This window comes from Monodelphis domestica, chromosome 3, assembly GCF_027887165.1.
Source record: "Monodelphis domestica isolate mMonDom1 chromosome 3, mMonDom1.pri, whole genome shotgun sequence".
Taxonomy (NCBI): Eukaryota; Metazoa; Chordata; class Mammalia; order Didelphimorphia; family Didelphidae; genus Monodelphis; species Monodelphis domestica.
The window spans coordinates 537,686,065-537,707,897 of NC_077229.1; the positions used below are offsets into that span (position 1 = coordinate 537,686,065).

The window sequence follows — 21,833 nt, forward strand, 5'->3', positions numbered from 1 at the left end:
TCTTTTTTTTTCATTTATGGTTAAACTCAGATTTCTAGTAATTACCCCGGGCTTCATATTAAGTTCCTTTGTTTTTTGGAATACATTATTCCAAATCTTTCAGCTAATTCTGGTGGGTGTAGAATATGTGGTGTTATTCTATTGCTTTCAACTAATTATGGTGTGTTATTTGAAATTTCCTTTCCATTTGAATCTGAGTCGCTTTTTTTTTTTAAACCCTTACCTTCCATCTTGGAATCAATAATGTGTGTTGATTCTAAAGCAAAAGAGTGGTAAGGGCTAGGCAATGGTGGTTAAGTGATTTGCCTAAGATCAACCAGCTAGAAGTGTCTGAGGCCAGATTTGAACCTAGGACCTCCTATCTCTAGGCCTGGCTCTCAATCCACTAAGCCACCTAGGTGCCCCCCATTAGTAGTTTTTGAAAATAATTGTAAAATTTAACCACTCGGTGTCTTATAGCCCTGAGGTTTTGGTTTTTGTTTGTTTTTCTGTAGGCAATCAATGAATGGCATTACATTTTCTGAGTAGGGAAGTTCTGGGCAGTATCACAGTATTATTTTTTATTTTATGGCATTTAGGTTTTTTGCCTTATTCAATTCTGCTGAGAGACATAGGATACTTATATTGTCTCTACACATCTTGTCTTTGACATCACACAGTGAATATATTTTCTTTTACTATCGTATTTTGCATTCCCAATCTATTGTTCTCTCATTTATTTCTTTGGTGAGATTGGCTACCCTACATTCTGGTTTTTCATTCTGCCCATTGTTTTTTTGCTGGGTAGACAATAATTCTGCTCTCATAATTCTCATTTCTCTTTTAAAACATTAAAGAATAGCATGTGGTTCAATGTTCTCATATTCTACAAGCTCCTCTATCTCATCAAGTGGCAAACCATTTTCCTTTCATATTGCCCCTTTTACTCATCAATGCCTGAATCTGTTTACTTCAGACCTGGGAGACTATTTCCCTGTTATTAACATTTTCTTTGTTGATTTATAGTCAACCTTCACAGATTCAACTTTCATAACTTGAAGCATCCCTGCAATTTTATTAAAAATCCCATTTTCACTTTGGCAATAATACATTCTGGCTATACTCAGCAGAGGGGGAAAAAACGAGCTACAATGTTTTACGTTTATATCAGCAAAAAGGAAGAAAAGTATTTGTAAAAGTGTTTGTCAATTTACTCCAGAAGGTACTACAATAAACTCTTAAATGGATGATCAGAGAAATGAAAAGATGGAAAAGCAGCTAAATTTATGGGTAAATGAAAGGGCGATCAAACTCACCCTCTTGCCTTCTACTGAAGATTAGAGATAGCTATATTTCAAGAACCTTGACACCTGCTATCTCTATCACTTCCCATGCCACCTTGTGTTGCTTCTGCTCTCTACTGCTTCTTATGGACTAGGTAAAGTATATGTTATCTGAATTAATAAGTATATTTTCAGAAATCTCTAGAAAAAGATTACAGTTTTTGGTAGTTGCAAGAACCTAACCCCCTATTTCCCATAGGGTCAACATATCAACATTTTTGTTTTTGACTTTCATGACAAATGTTACCCCATGAAAGTTGAGGATTGCCTACATCTACTTATGTTCAAAGACTTTGAGATCTTTGGCAATTTCAGTATTTTTTCCCCTAGTGCTCACTTTCTGACTAACTTTATCCTTTCTGATGACAGTTTCCTTGTGGGCTATATCTCAAAGTATCTCAGCATTCATTCTTCTGAAGCTGGGCAATTCACAGCTCACCTAAGTCTCTTCCTTTTGTAATCTATTCTTTTAAAATTCAAACAACTGCTCTTCAGGCACTCCTGTGAATCCTCCAAAGATCATGAATTTGAATCAGCAACCACATCTGCCAATTCTTTCCAGTCTTGTGAGATGTTATGTAGGAACAGTGACTTGAACTCATCGAGAACATGTGGGCATTTTCTTACTATTATCCCATTTAGCTGGCCATCAATTCCCTGTTATCCATTATTACTTTTTCTTTTCTTAACAATGATTATTTTCCTGGGAAAATAAAAATTAAGAAATACAAGAATTAGATGTTTCTGCTATTGTAGCTAGGAAACCCTAACCTTTCTTTGATATTCTTACCTAAGCACAAATGGTCTCAAATGACATAACCAAGGAGTAAACAACAGGGAGCATTGGAGACTTTTTAAAGTGACAGATCAGATACATACTCTGAGGAGAGTGTTAATGTAGGGCATAAAAGGTCTGCCTAAGTGCAGTGAGAAAAGTTAAGATATAATTCTAATAACCTAGGTGAAAGATAATGTGTTGTGGCAACAAGAATGGCAAAAACTGGATGGATACCTTGATTTCTTTTCCTAAATATTTTCATTTATTCAGAGAAGAATAGCATTATTTACAATCAACTGATTCGTTATATAGGAACTATAAATTCCATTTAGAGAAAATAAGTCATGTAAAATCTGAAATATAATGTTGAAATTTTATGAATATATGTAGTTTTTATTCCGTAAATACTTCTAATTCTGAAGAAAATCATCAGCAAATGTGTTAGGCATAAAGTCAGGAAGACTCACCTTCCTGAGTTCAAATCTGGCCTTAGACACTAGCTATATAACTCTGAGCAAGTCACTTTATTCAGTTTGCCTTAGTTTCCTCATCTATAAAATAAGGTGGAGAAGGAAATGGCAAAACTACTCCAGTATCTTTACCAAGAAAACCCCAAAAAAGAGATCACAAAGAGTCAGATATGATGGAAACAAGTGAACAAATCTTTACAAATAAACTATAGTATTCAATTTAGTCATTTAAAAAAAAACATCTTTTTAATCTTTACAAATAAAGTTTATTTGTAGATTTAGTCATTAAAAAGTCTTTTTAAAGAGAAAACTCTTTTAACCATAAATTTATGAGAATTCTCTTAACCATAAAATTATAAGAATAAAGAAACTAATAGAGAAAACAAGTTTTTCATCAGGTTCTTGAGCATCTATAAGTTATGTTCATTAAGAAATTCTTAACCAGTTTAAATTTTAAATAACTTCTGACTTCAAACACCACTGTTCTATGGGGTCCTAATCCTTTTTGAATAATAAAATTTAATTTAAACATGTTTGAAAGTTGTTCCCAAGTTAAAAACAAAATTAGTATAAAGAAGTCACATTAATCATTCAAAGGATAATATCATGACTACCCAAAACATATTTTAATGCAACATTGTTAAGTACAAATTATATATTATTAATTCTTGTATTAGTTAAATTAACATCTACTTCCTATGTATCTTTCTACATTCTTGCCACAATAGCTTCTTTTTCTGTTTTTTTGGTTTATTTTTTGTAGAAAAATCAAGCTTCAGAAGATCTTTTTTTTTTTTTTAAACCCTTACTTTCTGTATTAGAATCAATGCCATATATTGGTTCTAAGGCAGAAGAGCAATAAGGGCTAGGCAATGACAGTTAAGTGACTTGCCCAGAGTCACATAGCTAGGAAGTGTCTGAGACCAGAATTGAACCTAGGACCTCCCATCCCTGGCCCTCCATCCACTGAGCCACCTAGCTGCCCCTAAGACTTTTAAAAAATGCTTTCCATGATATTTCAGAAATAAAATTGTTAATTAATTTACTTATATTTTCCAAGAAAGTGACTCACCTATTTTAGGAAACACAGAATACACTCCAAATACAATTTTGTTTAAAATAAAAAGAGGGAGTAGCTAGGTGGCTCAGTGGATTGAGAGCCAGGCCTAGAGACAGGAGGGCCTGGGTTCAAATCTGACCTCTGGTACTTCCTAGCTGTGTGACCCTGGGCAAGTCACTTGACCCCCAATTGCCTAGCCCTTACCACTCTTCTACCTTGGAATCCAATACACAGTATTGATTCCAAGATAGAAGGTAAAGGTTTTTAATAAAAAATAAAATAAAAATGAAGAAAAACATCAAATTATAATCTCAAATTACCTCCCCTTTTGGAATTTCTACTTTAGTCTCAAAGTTCCCTATATCTTCATATTGTCAACTAATATACTTTTCATTTCTTTACTTTAAATGAAAGAACGCTGCCAGTCTTCACTGAAAACTGCCTTCTTCCCACCTACAAAACTAAGAGGAAGGAGTTGACATATTCTTGGTTATTTTCTACAGGACTCAAATTACTCCTGCTCCTTAAAAGCTTTACCATTTTAAAAATCTCTGAAATCTACCAATACTAGCATAGTTTCTATTATCCCCCTCAACCTAAAAGTGGCAATGATTTAGAGTTAATATGATGAAAAATAGCCAGCCCTGTTAAGAGGGGCCTTGGAAGCATTATCATTAGGAGGGAACATGGTCTCAGTGAGTACCAGAAGACAAAAAAGAGTTGGGAAAAAAAGAATTAAGAAAGGAAGGTTGCTAATGCTGATGAAGCATTACAGAGGGCATAGTGAAAGGATGGGCCATACTAAGAAATTAGAATTGTGATGGATAGAAATAGAAGTGTAAACAGCTAGGGCAGATAAAAAGATCTGTTCTTCCACAGGCTAGTTATTTAATACTACTGGACAGAGAGAGTAAAAAGAGACTAGGTGTATGCTTAATTTAAGATTAAATCGTGATATTATTGTGAAATCATTTCTCCTTAAGCTTCCCCAAGGTCAGACTGAAAAAGCCTGCTGCTGCCAAAACTTCAGGCTATACCAAAACTATACCAAAAAGTTCTCCTCTCCTAACTATCAGATTGAATTAAATTCCCTTGTATGTTAAGATCTTAAAAGTATAAACAGTATTAAGGGCAGGGCTGATGATAGAGTTCATGTGACTCTAACCTAGTTGAAAAATTAAAAGTAATCAGCCATGTTGAACTCATTGTATTGTGGATAACTCGGTATCTTCCAAGTCCTAATAAGGACTTGTGATGAAATAATGAAGGAGGAGTTGAGGTTCCCACGTTTACCTCTCTCAAAATTACAATCAGTGGGGACTGTCAGGGGAGCTCCTTAAGTTGAACAGTCAGGCTAATCAGAAAGAGGACACAACTCCCTTTATAAGCAAGAGATAGGACTTAACTCTTTTCCAGGGAAGAAGACTGGCAAAAGGGATCCATTCTTTGTTCATGGGAATTACATGCTCCCATTAACAAGCAATAAGAAATAGACTCATATTCTTTATTGATTAAAGTCTGAATGCTACAATGCTAATCATTGAATGAATCCAGGCAAAATATGTAGACTTGAAAATGGCAGTTAAAGAAGGCAGATGAGTAAAACATGGTTCCTTGAAGCTTGACATCTAACTGTACTTGGTAAAGTCAAACTAAATAAGTTTTTTTTTCTACTCCTAGTAATAGTAATAACAGCATTTTTATAGCACTTTATATTTGCAAAGAACTTTATAAATACTGTGTCATTTTAACCTCTCAATAACAGTGGGACATTGTGATGCACATTTAGCAGCCAAGGAAACTAAAGTAGACAGGTTAATAAGCAAATTGCTATAGGGCCACCCAAATAAAAAGAATCTTGGGCTGGAACTGAACTTAGGTCTTTATGGCTCCAAGTTCAACATTCTTATTCACTGAAATACCCTGCTATTACCACTTACCTCATCTCCCACATTCAACATTTTTAAATGGCTCATTTAATAAATACTTATTGATGAATTGATGACCTCTCCCTCAGATTTCAAATTGAATTAATTATGTCTTAATTGATTTTACCTCAATAACATCTCTTGGGTCTATCTCTCTCTATTCTTGCTGCCACTATCACTAGGGCAAGTTCTCATTATCATCTGCCTATGCTATTAGTATAGCCTTCTAATTCCCTATTCTAATGCATATTTCATAATGCTGCAAAACTAATCTTTTGCAGAGATACATTTACATTTATTCCTCTTTTCAAAAATCCTCTATGGTTTCTTAATTGCCTGTGAATTAAAACTAAAATGCTTTAAACACTTTTGTATGGTATTCAAGATGATATGCAACCTAGCATATCTTACCTTTCTTGTCTGGCTTCATAGAATCCTTTTACCCTTTGTATGCTCCAGGCAAACTGAATACCTTATTTTCCACCTCAGTACCTTTGTTCACACTCTTCTCTTTACCTAGAATTAGCTCTATTTTAATTCCATTTAGCATTTAAAGCCCATTGCCTAATATTTCCCACTTCCATAGACTTTGACCTTCAAATGGACTTTGTTATTCAGTTTTCTAGCATATTTGAATTATCTTATCACCCCAGAATTCATTAGATATCCTCAACAATAATCACAGTGCTTTGTACACAAAAGATGTTTAATAAATGTTTGCAGGCCTGAATTTCCTGTCTTGTTTTATTTTTGTTGCTCTTCTGTTAAGACAATATCATATAATATTCATTCAATATTTCCAGTTCTCTTAGACCCATTATTATCAGTAACTATTGCCAACATTCCTCACTAGAGATTTATCTTTGATTTTGAACTCCACAATGTATTCTTAACATTGCCAATGTCAAAAAAGGTTAAATTATAAAATTATATCCCATATGAAGCCATATAAGTCCAATGGATTATCAAAATGAGAATATTTACCAAATAACTTAAAAGAAATTTAATCATTAACTTCAACTTAATTTCCTAAGGAAATTTACAACTTAATTTTTATCAGAGGAGTAAAAATAAACAAATTGGTATAAGGAAGAAAAAAAGCCATTAACTATGTTTTGAAATACTGGTTCTAGATTTAGAAGAAAATCATATATACAGTCACTCACTTTTAATCCAGCTGCATAACCCACAGGTTGTGGTGCAATGTTGGACTGGCCAGCTTCTCCTGTAACTACAGCTAAACCAAAGACTTCCTGGAAGGCATCTCGGACAGCAGCAATTTTTACCTCTTTATTTGAGGTTACCACAATATCTAGTTCACCTGCAGATTCTACCAGAAACCAAGGGGAAAACAAAAAGAATCCAGGTAAAACAGAAATCAAAGCCAATGTTTTGCTTTAATCATAATCATGTTTCTATACTTTAAATCATATAATCTCTAACCAAGAAATTCTTGGCTTCCATCTCTGGTATCCTTTCTCAATGAGGCAACTGAATTTTGTAAAAATAAAAATGGGTTATATGCTTGAAATGATAAATTCTCTATCCCAGTTCTCTTCTTGTCTATTATCTTCATGCTTCTTCTCAATCCCCTTTGCTGGCTCTATTTATTTCACAGTTCTTATTGTGTATGAATATTCCTCAAATTTCTGTTCCAACTCTCATTTCTTTTCCTTATTCTCTCTCATATCAGTTCCCATGGATTTAATGACCATCTCTAAACAGACAGATGACTCCCATATTTCCATATCATGACCCAATCTCTTGCTGTACTTCAGGCCTATATCAGTGGCAACCTATCGTAACACTTCAAACTGGCAGAAACATCTTGTATAAAGCATATCCAAAATGAGGAGCTCCTTAACTCTGAGTTCTCCTCCCTAATCAAATTCCCCTTCCTTTCAAATTTTGATATTTCTTCAACATTGATTCTTCAGTCATTTTCACTCATCCCACTATACAATCACTTGTCACATCTTGTATTTCTCATTCTATATCTGACATATGTTCTTTACTCACATAGCTATTACTTTAATTCAGGTCTTTAAAGTTACCTTGGTTTCCCTCCCTCAAGATTCCAGTCATACTGCTGCTAATAATTTTCCTTAAGCTAGATCTAACTATAACACTCTCATACACAACCAACTCCAGGGATTCCTTATTGACTTTGTTATTAAATATAAACCCTTGTGTCTAGCTTTTAAAACCTTCTATGAAATGGCCCAAGCTGTCTTTCCCACATCACTTAACATTATTCCCCCTCCCATTCTCTTTGATCCCAGAAAAGTGGCCTTCTTTCTGTTCCTCACATATAATACTCCATCTTCCATTTCACTGTTTTTTCATGTCTTCCCATCAAGGCTAAAATGCATTCTCTTTTACCTTTGCCCCACAGAATCCCTGCCTTCTAGATGTAGTTTAAATACTACTTTATACATGAAATGATTCCTGATCTTTCAAATATTAGTGTTCTCCCTCCCAAACTACCTGGAATTTTGCCATTTTATAATTATAAGCTGCCAAACACTTCTCTTCTGAGCTAGACCCATTACCAGTAGCTATGCAAATGACAGAAAATTTTATTCCCTTTCCCCCTCACAACCTAGCATACTCACCATCTGTCTCCCAGGTTATTTAGTAATATTAATGGGTGCCTTTTGCAGAATAGGTTCTGTACTTTAGGGCTCTAAGTAGGACACCTATCCTGCCCCACCTTGTTCTTAAAGAGTAGAAGGAAAAGTAGGTCAGATTGAATAAGAAAGAATGGATAACTAATCTGCATCTTGGATTTCATTACCTTAGCTTTAAAACCTTTCTTACTCACCCTATATATTCAATCAATTGCCAAATCTCTCCACCTTTTCTTTTATAAAACCTCTCACAGATCTTCTATCATATAACCACTACTACCACTTAGTTAATAAGCATTTATTAGGTGTCTATTACATGCCAGTTAAGATGAAAGTTCAGCTGCAAAAGTCAGAAGCATCAATGTGGCTACTCCTTTCACTGACGCAGAATGATAGTCTTGACTTGTGGCTGAAAGAAGGTATCGAGCTGTAACCAACCTGTTGATAAATTTAGTTTTTATTTTGGAGACTTTAGAGTCTGTCGACTACTACCATCAGACTCAAGAATGAACAATGAGCTAGAAACTAGTAAGTCATCAAAGGAAAATGGGATGCTAATAAAGGGAAAGCCATTCTACTTTTGCATGGTTTCTTCATTTGCATACCTCTTAACTTCAACATACATCCAGGTACCTGTTCCCATCAGCCCAACAACTCACAATTCATCAGTCCCTAAGGTCCTTCTCTCATTCACACTGGAGGCCAGAGACTTCTCCCCTGATAACCCTTCCCCTTTTGTCTTAGAATTGATAGCAAGTCGCCCATGGTCACACATATAGGTGTCTGAGGCCAGATTTGAACCCAGGTCTTCCCAACTCTAGGCTTGGTGCTCAATCCACTGTGGTATTTAGCTGCCCTGATAACTACTATTTAAGGAGAAATTAGTCATTTCTTCATTTCCTACTTTGATGCAGGCCCTTCCATTTCCCCATTATATCTATAGCCTCATACCTTCTCCTCCCCTCTTTTGCTATAGGACAGTGATGGCAAAACTTTTAGAGACCAAGTGCCCAAACTGCAATCTTCACCACGCATGTGAGTCCCCCGCCTTACCCCAGACAGGAGAAGAAGTACTCCCATTGGGCTGCTGGGCAGAGGGGCAAGTGGTGTGAGAAATGTCTTCAGGCACATATGGAGAAGAGGAGGGGAACTGTCTCCTCCAACAAACGTGCCACAGATTCACGAACACAGCTATAGGATGTCTTCTCCCATTAGATTTAAAGTCTCAAATTGGGACACTGTAATGGTGACAGGTCCCAACTGGTAGCTTTGTCAGCCACTCCCCACTCCCAGACACAGATCTAAGACAAATAAGGAAGGGGGACAATGGGCAGTAACCCAAAAAAGGAGTAAATTTCACAGACCCCAATTAAGCAGGATCTCATGTCTACCATCTAGCCAAGATTACAGAGGATTAACTAGTGCAGAAACTCCAGAATGATAGAGCTGTCCAGCCTACTCTTAAGGAGGTGAGTAGAGCAATAATTTACTCTTATTCAGACCCAAACTCACATCAGGAACTTGTAGAGCTCAGACAGGGGTGTGGTGGGAGAAGGACCAGCAGCAGTAAGACTTTTGAACAGAGATTTTAGAATAACAATACTAAATACCTCAAGAAAACTTTATTTCTAAGTAAAAGTCCAATTTGTTGACATCTCTAAGGTATATTTAGTTTTAGAATTTTTTCCACTTAACAGCCCTACAAATATGTTAGTACTATGAGTGAAATGAGAATGGCTCACTATCTCTCGCAGGAAATCATGTTGTTGGATATGCAAGGATCTGAACCTAAAAATGACTGGTGGAACACTTTTCAAAGGAAATCATCCTAAAGGTCAGACTATCAAAATCTCATTAATGTTATTTGTCAATAGCTAGTTAAATTGAACAAGAATCAATATTCAAAGGAAAATGAGTTAATATCCAATTTTAAAATCACTTGGGGTTCATCTTAATATTTACATTGTGAGTTTTAAAATTAATATTAAATAACTATTATATTTTAAAATTTTTATTAATAATAACTTGAGCAAAAGAACTGCCTGAATTCAGTCCAGTTGCAGGTCAAAAAAAGAGGAAGGGGGAGGAGTTAAAGCCACTGAAACACTATCATGCAAAATGCAAGGACATAGGAAAAGGGAATTTGGGGAAATATTAAGGGACTTCTGGGGGATGAAGTCCAAAGGCTCAAAATCTCCATTTAGACAACCTTTCCCCTCCATGATCCTATTGGGAAACCAGTTTCCCCAAAAGGATCATGGAAACACAATCAATTTTTTAAATGCAATAATTTGTGGATAAAAGGGGAATAAAAGAACAAAACCAATGATTACTAGATTGAAAAAAGCCAATTTTGGGGAAGTCCCCTTTGGCATAAGAGTATACATTCAAAACAAAGGCATTCCAATCCCCCATAATTCAATTCACATCCCAAAGGTCACTCTGGATATTCTGGTGCATCATGTGGTCTCTGCAGGCATCTACCATCATGGTGCATTCTGGAATTTAAATCAAAGTTCACAACAATAACTTGGCCCCCCTGAGGTGAATAATAATAAACACAGGGATCATTCAGGGATGCGTGGCTGAGTTATGAGGTATATGAATCAATTTGGAAAAGAAAATCAAAAATATGAAAAAATCCAAATAAAAGAGAAAAATAACTTGTGGATGAAATACAAAATGTAAGTCTTATGTCTAAAAAAATCTAAGTAAAGGAAAAACAAATCTATAACAGGTCCTTGTATCAGGGCCATTAAAATGATTTCAACAATTATGCATTTACCTAATCGATAGCGATGACTATAGAAAGTTTGCCACACCATTATAATTATCATTTCTGTAATCGTTCCTATAAGAATCTCTCTAGTTGGTATAGTTCATCACTGCCTGGGGAAAATTCCTAAAGTTCATCATTATGTGGCCCTTCTTATGACAGAAGTGGCTGGTAAAGGGGCTGACAGATTCTTGGAGAGGGGCTAGCACCATTGGTTGAGCATCATGCCCTTTGTGTATCCTCTAAAGATTTGATTTCCCCACCACCAAGGTTTCTATGATATTATTAGTCTTTTCCTGTTTTTCTTTTTGGCCTTTAAAAACATAAGCAGCAATGTTTCTCAACTCTTCAAGGTCCATCTGAAGCCACTGCGGGCAATGCGTCTTAAAATAATCTTGGACCACCCTGCAAAAGTGGTTGACAAAATGTCTCTTTATTTGCTTAATATCTTTGTCTTTAGAAATATCAAAGTCTAGATATTGACCCCCAAGCTCAATGAGCTTATCCATGAATTGTGAGGGTGTCTCATTATCTGATTATCTAAGGCTTTCAAATTTTGACTATGCTTCCGAATCCTCGGAGCATTCTCGCATAGCTGTTATAATGGCCTCCCTGTAATGATGCAATTACAGCCGATCCTTGGTACTGTTATAATCCCACACAGGATCCTGAGCTGGTCAGAGTGCTGCACCATGCCCCTGGACCTTGTTAATGAGAGATGATTTTATTTTTCTACCCATGTTGCCTCAGCATCCCCACAGTCAACTTCTAAGGAATCACAGCCATCAGATGACTACTATGAATTCCTTTTCCCCTTAAGGGAAGTGCACGAAATAGGATGCAATGGGGGATGTGGTGACCCTAAGACACCATATACCTTTCACTCCAAGAAATTAGAGAACTGAAATAAAATGTACTTTGTTTTGAATGTGAACCTCTCATGGTAACCAAGAAAATGGCTGATATTTTTTTTTTATCAATATGACCCATCCTATAAAGATGTTGAGAATTTGCTCAATGCACCTATTTTGTTTTTTTTCCCTTTTATCCTTTATTTCCCCCTTACCCCCAAATTATTGTAATTTCCCTTTAAAACTATAATATTTATATATACCTCTAGTTCAAGTTATAAATTAGTTATGTTTTCATGATCCATTGGTGAGACTGGTCTCCCAAAGGATCACAGGGGAATTGTATTGATTTACAATCTTGAACCCTAGAGACTACATTTCCCACAATCCCCTTTTCCTTATCCTGTTTGTACCTCTCCTTATGTGGATGGAGTTTTGAGTTTCTGTTTCCACCTGAACAGTTGCTCTTGGGCTGGTATCACATGAAGGAGGAAGCAACCTTTTGGCTTTTCTCTGTATTTAAAAAAAATTTTCTCTGATTGTTTTTAATTTCTCTCTTCTCTAAGTGGATTTTAATAAATAGTATTAAAATAATACTTGGAGTTTTGAATATTAATTTTAATCTTTACATTACTGAAAGGGATCTGAACTGAGAATTTTTTTTTTAAAGACTCCCCTCTGCTGGGAGTTTTCAAACTTAGGCAGCTTTTGCAGCCACCTCAGCTGAGGCTTATTCCACTATCTAAAAAACTGCTACTGGCTGACAGCCACAGCTGGTTCCAGCAGCAGCCCAATTCCTTCATGGTCTCCAAAATGTGAGTTTTAAAATTAATATTCAATAATAATTATATTTTAAAAGTTTTATTAATAATAACTTGAGCAAAAGAACTGCCTAAATTCAGCCCACTTGCAGGTCAAAAAAAAAAAGAGGAAGGAGGAGGAGTTACAGTCACATAAATACCATCACGCAAAATGCGAGGATGCAGGAAAAGGGAATTTTGGGAAATACCAAGGGACTTCTGGGGGATGAAGTCCAAAGGCTCAAAATCTCCATTTATACAACATATATATAGCATCTGTTCTTATCATAGTGTAGTAGAAAGTCAGTCTGCAAGTCAGGAAGACCTGGGTTCAAGTCTTACCTCTGACATATGTCCCAATGGGTATCCTGAGGCAAATAACAATCTCTCAGTGCTCCAAGTAACTAAGACTATATGTTTTAGAGGAGCTATCAATTTGCATTGGGAGAGTTTCCTCACAAAGTTTTCCCTATAACAATGAAATTATAGTTCTGATTCAAATGACAACTGGCAGATATATAGTGCTTTGTCTTCTCAGGAACTTTCTAGTATGCACTATTAGGATATCAGGAAAATATTTATGTTTATACATAGCATTAAAAAAAGAAAGTAAAGTGTTCTGAAACTGTGAAAAGGAGAAATGAAAAACAATTTTGAACCCCAAGATTAAAAAAAAAAAGAGGCATTTCAGAGAAATGTCCTTTAGGTTCATTGGTAGGGCTACAGTAGGGAGGAGAAAAAAGAACTGATCTGGATCTCTGGGTGATTTGAAGAAATAAACAGTCATGGGAAGCTAGGAGAGCCACCACAAATACACAAATGAGATTAAAATGCTGTCATTAGTAACTATGAATCAAGAATTTGGTTGACATTTTGTTCTGAAACTAAAATAGAAAGTGATCTCCCAGAGTTGTTAGGAAAAGCATGCAGTTATGAGGTGCATGATGCATGGCTTTTGCAAAGAATATAAGCATTTTAATGTTCAGACTTTGTAGAAATTTAATTGAACAAAATACTCTCCCACTTCAGGGTGATTTTTCAAAATTGGCAATGAACATTTACTGATATATTTTAGAAATTCAAATTGTAGTTGAAGAACCAAAAATAGACATTTTAATGTATACAGAAAACAGGTCTCTGAAATTCCTTAATCCTTAAGAAATAGGGGGAAAAAAAGAGCCTGGCATAGAGTAAGCATAATGTAAATAAACTTTCATTACTTCTTTAATTGACTTCAACAACTCCATAGTAGATAATACTACACTGGATTTTAGATGCCATTAGTATGATTAGTAAAAAAACAAAGGAGATTTTGTCTGTTAAGACATTCCATTGAATTATTGTTGGTTGACTAGTAATAAGTTTCATGCATTAACATAATACTGAGCAAGCAAAATTTTTTCTTGTATTATGAAAAGCTGAGAAAACTACTGAGACAAATTACTTTGCCCTTTTTACCTAAAAGCTGTTAGATTATAAATGTATCTGTTATAGAATGTGACAAATGTTTGAAAAAAATATTTAAGAAAGATGATAAATGACTTATTGAAAAAAATAGCAAAACCTTCTTATGAGATCTTTAGGTGAGGTTCATTAGACTTCCTACTTATACTAAGTTATGGGATTTTACCAGCCCTCCTGACAGCATGTTGTCAAACTCTGTAATGATGCAGTTTAAAGAACTAGAAACTTTCCCATAGAAAGAAGGGAAATTTAGGAGTTAGTTCTTAAATAATAAGTGAGTTTTATCTGCGATCATTTAGAAAATCATAAAATTATATCTGTTAATAATTAGTATTTTCAGAGTGTAAATTACTGTTCACTGTATTCATGTAAAACTCCAGAATGTAATATTTGTACTACTTGTCCAATTTATCCAACATTCAACCAACCTCCATTATTTCCTGTGACAGTCTGTAATATCTACACACTGACTTCACATGTATGTCCAAGACTAGTCACTATAAAGTCTCCCTTCAACTTACTTGGTAGGCTAAAGACTGTTCTAGAACTTAAAACTCCTAGTGGCAAGCTATACTCCAAAGGCTACCGAAAGTGGACTAAACTAAACCTAAAATTGTTAATAAATACTCTATGAATTTGTACCAAACATTGTTAATGAATACTGTCAACTGAACATAATTTTATCTTGGCCCAACATATAATTAATGAAGTTTTGCTATTTGAGGCAGAATCCTGTGGGGCTTTAATTTGATATATATTTCAAGTTTGTCTTTACCTCTACTTAAAGACAGTAGTGCATCTTCAAGAAAAACGTGAGCAGCTCAATTGGAATGGTACTGGTGAATGCTTACTGTGGATATCTGTCCTGGGAAAAAGTTTGGGAAAACCAACCTCAGGAAGACTAAGGTATGACCCTCTTGACTCAGTTCTCTTCCATCTGGTTAATTCTGAACTTGACGGAGACATCTTGTCATATAATTGGCTTCCTATGACTCATTCATGAAATCAAACAGAACTAATAAACCATGTTAGTATTGTAATGTCTCTGTCTCTCACATAGAAAATTCTATTGATAAGGGCAAATGTACAATGATGTCTCAATTTCCCATTTTAATAAATATAAGAGGTAATACTATGACTTTTGACTGAATAACATGATACTATACTACTACCATAATGAGGAAATTATTTTAAATTGTCTTTTGAACAAACAATAGAGACCATGAGGCCTTACAATTGATAGGTTATTTAATTTATAGGTGATCAATACTACATCTTTATCTGACAATTTTTCTAAAAGTTAGACTCATGTTCCAATTTAGGCCCTCATGGTATAATAGGTATCTTTGAATTATGTGTTCCTAATTTGATATTCTTAAGTTTGTATTAAGAAGTTGATCTTGAAGGAAGAACCACTTCAAGAGCTATCCTAAGAAAAGGACTTTGTTCTCTTATACCAAAGGGAATGGTCCCCTGAAAATTCTGTCAATGTGCCAGCCATAGGTAATAAAGTTTTTTGTTTGTTGGTTGGTTTTTTCAAACTCTTACTTTATGTCTTAGAATCAATACTATGTATTGGTTCTAAGGAAGAAGAGCAGTAAAGGCTACAAGTGACCTGTGTAGGGTCACACATTTAGGAAGTGTTGAGGCCAGATTTGAACCCAGGACCTCCCATCTCTGGGTCTGAATCTAAATCTACTGAACCATCCAGCAGCCCCTAGTAATAATGTTTTAATCTGTAGGATAATCCTACCATTATGGATCTCTTGGTTCTCTTCCTGGCTAACTGGGAATGGTATTTTTTTCCTACTAAAATGTGTTCTTGTCATTCTGATTGTCCACTATTTATTCAAAGTTGTATTAAGGCTTGCTCAAAAGCTGTTCCAGCTTTATCTATGATGCCAGTAGTTAAAAAGTCACTAAAAATGAATATGATATTGATAATCCATATAATAAGTATGACTATCCAAATGATAACCCATGTAATGAATATGATCCTAGCCATCAAAATCCTGTAATATCTTATTAGCTATGTAAAATAGACATTATAATCATTTTCCTAAGATTTAACTTAGTAAATGAACAATTGAGTAAGTCTTCTCACCCTCCCAGGCATCTAAAACTGCAATGACAATTTCAAACGCTCTGAATGTTTCACCTGATCAGGGAATTCTCCAAGACTATCTAGTGGAAGAAGCAGGACAGTCATCAAATTCACACCTTAACTTGAAATGTTTTGCTTATGGAGATATAGTTGTGGACTGTCATTATCCTCCTGTGGTTTGTTTCTCATGTCGTATGGTTTTTAAATGATCATATTAGAAAGATGGTATATGAAATGGGGAATAATGATTATGCTGTTTCACTAGAAAGATTTCCTTTTGGCAAGGGCCCATAGTTGGAATGGACATAAACAAAAGAATTAAAAGTTACAAATACTAAATATTTTTCTAAACCAAAATACAATCCTAGCAATTGCCTTACAACATTCTAAAGGGCTACTGCTAGAAATTGAACATATTTCTCTCAGATTACATTTCCAAGAAGATCTTTTTAAATAGTTTCTAAGAACATTAGATGATCTTATATCTTTAAGACTTTATGCCTTTAAGTGATTCATAAGAAAATGATGGTTTTTCTTTTAATCAAAGGGAAGAACTGAAAAGGAAAACCAAAGAAAAAGCTAAAATTGATTACTTTAATAATTTATTCCCTTTATTAGTAAAAGCTAACCCTCCCTGATAGTCATGCCTCACAGTTAAGGTAACATATATGTGTTCTTAGAAACTAAGCTACCTATAGAGCCATTAATTAATCATTATGAAAAAACCTTAGGGCAAGAAGTGTATTACAGAAAAAAAGAATAGTTATTAGGTTGCTAGAAATGACTGATTTTAATTCCCCTTTTTGATGGCTTGTTGTTTACTTGTTCAGATGCCCCTAAAAACACAAACCACAAAATCCCTTGTTAAACCAAAGGTTAACCAAAGACAATAAGTCTCTTGCTACACCAAGACTAAAACCATAAAGTTCTTCCTTTCCAGAAGACTATCAGTACCTACTCTCAAAAACATTTTACAAACTAACAACAGATATCTGAAGACACTAACTTTTTAAATTCACAAGATACCATTCTTATTATCTTAAAACAACTATAATATGAATCTTCTGAGTTGTTATAATATGAATCTTTACCTCATCCTAGAAGTCCTTGAAACTATCTACTCTCAAAAACATTTTACAAACTGATAATAACTGATAACAGATATCAGAAGATACTTTTTAAATTCATAAGATACTATTCTTATCTTAAAATAACTATAATATGAATCTTTACCTCATCCTAGAAATCTTTGAAACTATTATTCTAATTTACAATGTAACTTTGACTTGTTTTTCCTTTTTATCGGTAAGATAATCTGTTCTAAGATGTAAGTTAATGTAAAACACTATAGTATGAGGTAATTCTAACATTTTCTAAGTTTTCCTCTGAGAATTTCAACAAGACCCAGTGCCTCCTGTTAAACTTGTTTCTGGTTGACAACTCTTTTTAAAAGAGCTATGTGAATATTTTTCTAATTCTGTATTTTGTAATAGAAACATTATTTCTAATAAATTTCTAATAGATTCTAACCACTTGAAATTTGTAATCCTTTCCACAATAAATCCATATCCCACTTAGTTGACCAAGAGGTTCTTTGCCTAGGGTAAGAGAGCTAGTGAGTATCAGAGGCAGTACTTGAACACAAAATTTTCCAATTCTAAATCAAATACCCAGATAACTTTACCATGATCCCAACACAAATAAAACACACTCTATAAAACCCTTACTTCAAACATACATTTGTAGCCAAATATACTAAAAAAAATTTTTTTAAAGAAATGTCTTATAATAACCAGGTAGTTAATATTTTAACTCTTTCTCTTAAGTTTCATTTGCAGGTATATGGTAACCCAAAATTATTTGATTATAAGATAGTATATGATCTATTTGAACTTTATATGGCATCAAAGGTAATAGTTGATAATTTGATTCCATTACGTACTGATATAAGGAGCCATGCCTGGGTCCAGCGTAGTAATCATACTTTCTACTGAGTGTTTAGTTTTATCAAGCACTGATTTCACCATAGGATTCCCAGCCACACCCTGTACCGTGGAAATAAATAAATACAAGTTACATTTACCATAAAGCACATGACCTATATTTTCCTGTTATATAGGCTTTTTAGAAAAATTTCTAATTTCACCTCCTGTCTTAGAATCAATACTAAGTATTGGTTCTAAGGAAGAAGAGTTGTAAGGGCTAGGCAATGGGGGTTAAGTGACTTGGCCAAGGTCACACAGTTAGGAAGTATCTGAGGCCAGATTTGAACTCAGGATCTCCCATCTCTGTGCCTGGCTCTCAATCCACTGAGTCACCCAGTTGCCCTCTATATAGGCTCTTAACATACACTCATTACAACAATAAATCAGAACCACTCTTTCAGTCTTTTAAGGTGAGCACTATGAATACAGTTCTCTTATACTTTATTTTAACTTCAAAAACCTTCAAGACTCCATATCCATAAAAGTAAGCTAAGGCCAGACTTATCTGTACAATAATGATATCTCTGAAATTAAAGGTTCAGTATTTCATGAATACTGAAATTTGAGATATATGCTATAAGACTTTCATACATCAGATGAAGAGAATCTACTTTCATACTGGTAGCCTTTATATGAGAAAACTATGCTGTTATTATTAAATCTGTTTTATTTTCTTAATCATTTTGAGCTTATTTCCAAATATGAAAATTATAATTTAAACTAGGTTCAGAAATTGCCCCAATTTATAAGGAAGTATATTTTCCCAGAGACCCATATGTACATAAAAACTTTTTGTTATAACAAAGAACAGCCAAATAAGGTAAAACAGCTGATCAGATTATGGAATATGAAGGTATTGGAATATTACTGCACTATATGATGAAAGCAACATTTTCAGAGAAACCTGGAAAGTATTATATGAATTTATTCAGAATCAAGAGAGTAGAACCAGAAAAACATTGTATATAATAACAAAAGAAATTAAAGATTTTTGAAAGACTTCTGGAATCACCAACCATGATTCCAGATTAACAATGAAGCATGCTATCTTTTAAAAAGAGGTGATGGGATTCAAGATGCAGGATAAGACATACATTTTCAGACAGAAAGTGGTATTTTGGTTTGCCTGACTAAATATTTGCTTGAGGGTTTTGTTTTTGATTTTTCAATTTGGAGGAGAAAAAGTTCCCCTTTCCCCACTAAAAAGAAAGGAAAAAAAGGGCAACTGAAACATTTTCAATGCATAGAGGAGAAGGAAGACCAGTAAGAATCAGAAACAAGGACAGCTTTGAGAATTCCATGCTGAATTAACTTTATATGTAAAAAGAAAATAAAGCTATAGAGATTCAGTTTCGTGTATAATTGTTTTATTAACATGGAAATATTAGTTTTATCTAATTTTGCTAAATTAAAAATTTTTTAATATACCATATATTTTCTCTTAGATAATATGCTACATATTTATCAGCTGTATACATACAGATAGGCATCTAGGTGACAAAATGAACAGACTGCTATATTTGAAGTTGAGAAGACATGTGTTCAAATCCAGATTTAGACACTTACTACCTATATAACCCTAGGCAAGTCACCTAACATCCATCAGTCTTGGTTTCCTCTTCTATAACATGGGGATAATAGCACTTATCAATATTGTACAAATATCAACTGAGAATGACAGCTATTTTCAGTATACAATGATCTAAGACAGTGATGGTGAACCTTTTTAAGAGACAAAATGCTGAGCCCTGCCCCTTGACTGAGTGCCATGCCTGCCTCCCTCCTAGAGACCATGTGCCCATACCTCACCCCCACCAAGTATTCTGGGTGAACCTTGCAGCTTCCCCCTCCCCCCCCTCACACGGGGAGGAAGAAAGCACTTCCATTGGGTTGCTGGACAGAGGGGCAGGTGAAGAGAATAATGTCCTGAGCATGCAGAGAGGGGGAGGGGAATGGCTCAAGAGTTCAGCTCCCCTCCAGCTCTACCACCTGTGAGCCATCCACCTTATCCCTAGTGTGTTCTCATTGAGCTACTAGGCAGAGGGGTAGGTGATATGAAAAAACACCATCAGGCACGGTGGAGACGGGGAAAAAGAACAGCTCTGCCTAAGTCCATCTGCCTTTCTAGTAATGAATGTGGGGGAAAGGGAGGAGTGCCCACAGAAAGCACTCTGTATGCCATAGGTTTGCCATCACTGATCTAAGACAACTCCAAAGAAGTCAGGATAAAAAATGCTATCCACTTCCAGAGAAAAACATGATGAGAATCTGAATGTAGATCCAAGCATACTTTTTTATTTTATTTTTCTTGTGTTTTGTTGTTGTTTTTGATCTACATTCTTTCCCACATGACTAATATGGAAATGTTTTGCATATACACATGTATAACCTATATCAAATTACTTGCCTCCTCAAAGAAAGAAGTTGGAAGAATGGGGAGGAGAGAATCTGGAACTCAAAACTTTAAATAAATGTTAATTTTTTTTACATATAATTGGAAAGAACATGAGCATCTATCTTATCATACATTAATGTGCATGTATGTATATTTATATATCTCAGGCAATAATTGTTTGTTAACATACTATTTAACTACTGATTTGAACTACATCCATGCAAAATAGCATCCAATTTCTGGTCATGTGATGAAAGCTCAAGGCAAAGAGAATAACATTCATCTCATGAGCTGGTATTAAACACACAGGTAGAGCAATGTCATTATTCTGTGTCTGCATTTCCTTAATAACACACTGTTCAAAAAGGGTGAAGGATTAGTACACGTGGCTATATGATAATTAACTCATCTGTTAACTTACTGTTTCTAAGAATTGCCTGGGCACTTAAATATTAAATAAGCTATACATAGTTTCAAATATGAAAGAGGCAAGACAAACTCAAATTTTCCTAACTTCAGATTTCTATCTACTAACATTGCCTCTATAACATAACATTTGCTAACTCTTTTACACATATTCTTCTATATCAATTGGCTTTAAAAAGCTTTTTCCATTTGTGCTCTCTTTATGTTTACTACCAAATTGTTTTTCCCAACCCATATTTATTTTCTGACAGAATTATAGAACTTTAGAAAATCGTTTTTTCCTTTGCCTGTTATCTCACGTACAGATACATGTAATATAGACACTAACAAATTTCTATACAAACAAATTGAAGACCTGAAAAAAAATTTTTTTAACTCATAAAATCTTTTAGATTGGCTTAGCACTGATTCCAACTGGGTAGGACAATTAGTTTTAAATTTAAAAATCTATAGAAGATCCTCTGGAACCTTCGATAAATTGGAAATAAACTAATCCACAACACACTGACTCATTAATAAAACAGTGATCAAAAGATAATGCTATAATTTTTCAATAGTAAACTATTTTTTCAATTTATTTCTATAGTGACCTGTATAATTGAAAATCTGTTACCCTAAAAAACAACTACATTTCCCGGGAGCCCACTGACTTCCTGTTGTTATGTACTTCCTATAGACAGAGGATAGTAGCGAGTGGGTGGTCCTCTTGGGCCACTTTCTAGAGTAATTGTAGGATAAGAAACGTGCTACCTCTCCAAATCCAGAAAGTGAACTGTTTGGAGAAGGTACCATGAAGATGCCTCAACAGGTCACACAGTGCACCAGAAGATCCAGAGTGAACTTT

At 34.7% G+C, this 21,833-nt stretch overlaps 1 protein-coding gene across 4 annotated transcripts in view; it reads right to left on the minus strand.

Moving 5' to 3' along the window:
• The window catches only part of PRRC1 (proline rich coiled-coil 1), a 53,739-nt gene that overhangs the window by 16,919 nt on the left and 14,987 nt on the right, over positions 1-21,833 (minus strand). For all 4 annotated transcript variants that reach the window (XM_001370325.5, XM_056825047.1, XM_016431370.2 and 1 more), the window contains exons 5-6: positions 18,126-18,228; positions 6,725-6,888 (exon numbers count right to left, since the gene is read on the minus strand). In XM_001370325.5, coding sequence (XP_001370362.1) covers positions 6,725-6,888; positions 18,126-18,228 — 267 coding nt within the window. The remainder of the gene's footprint in view (positions 1-6,724; positions 6,889-18,125; positions 18,229-21,833) is intronic.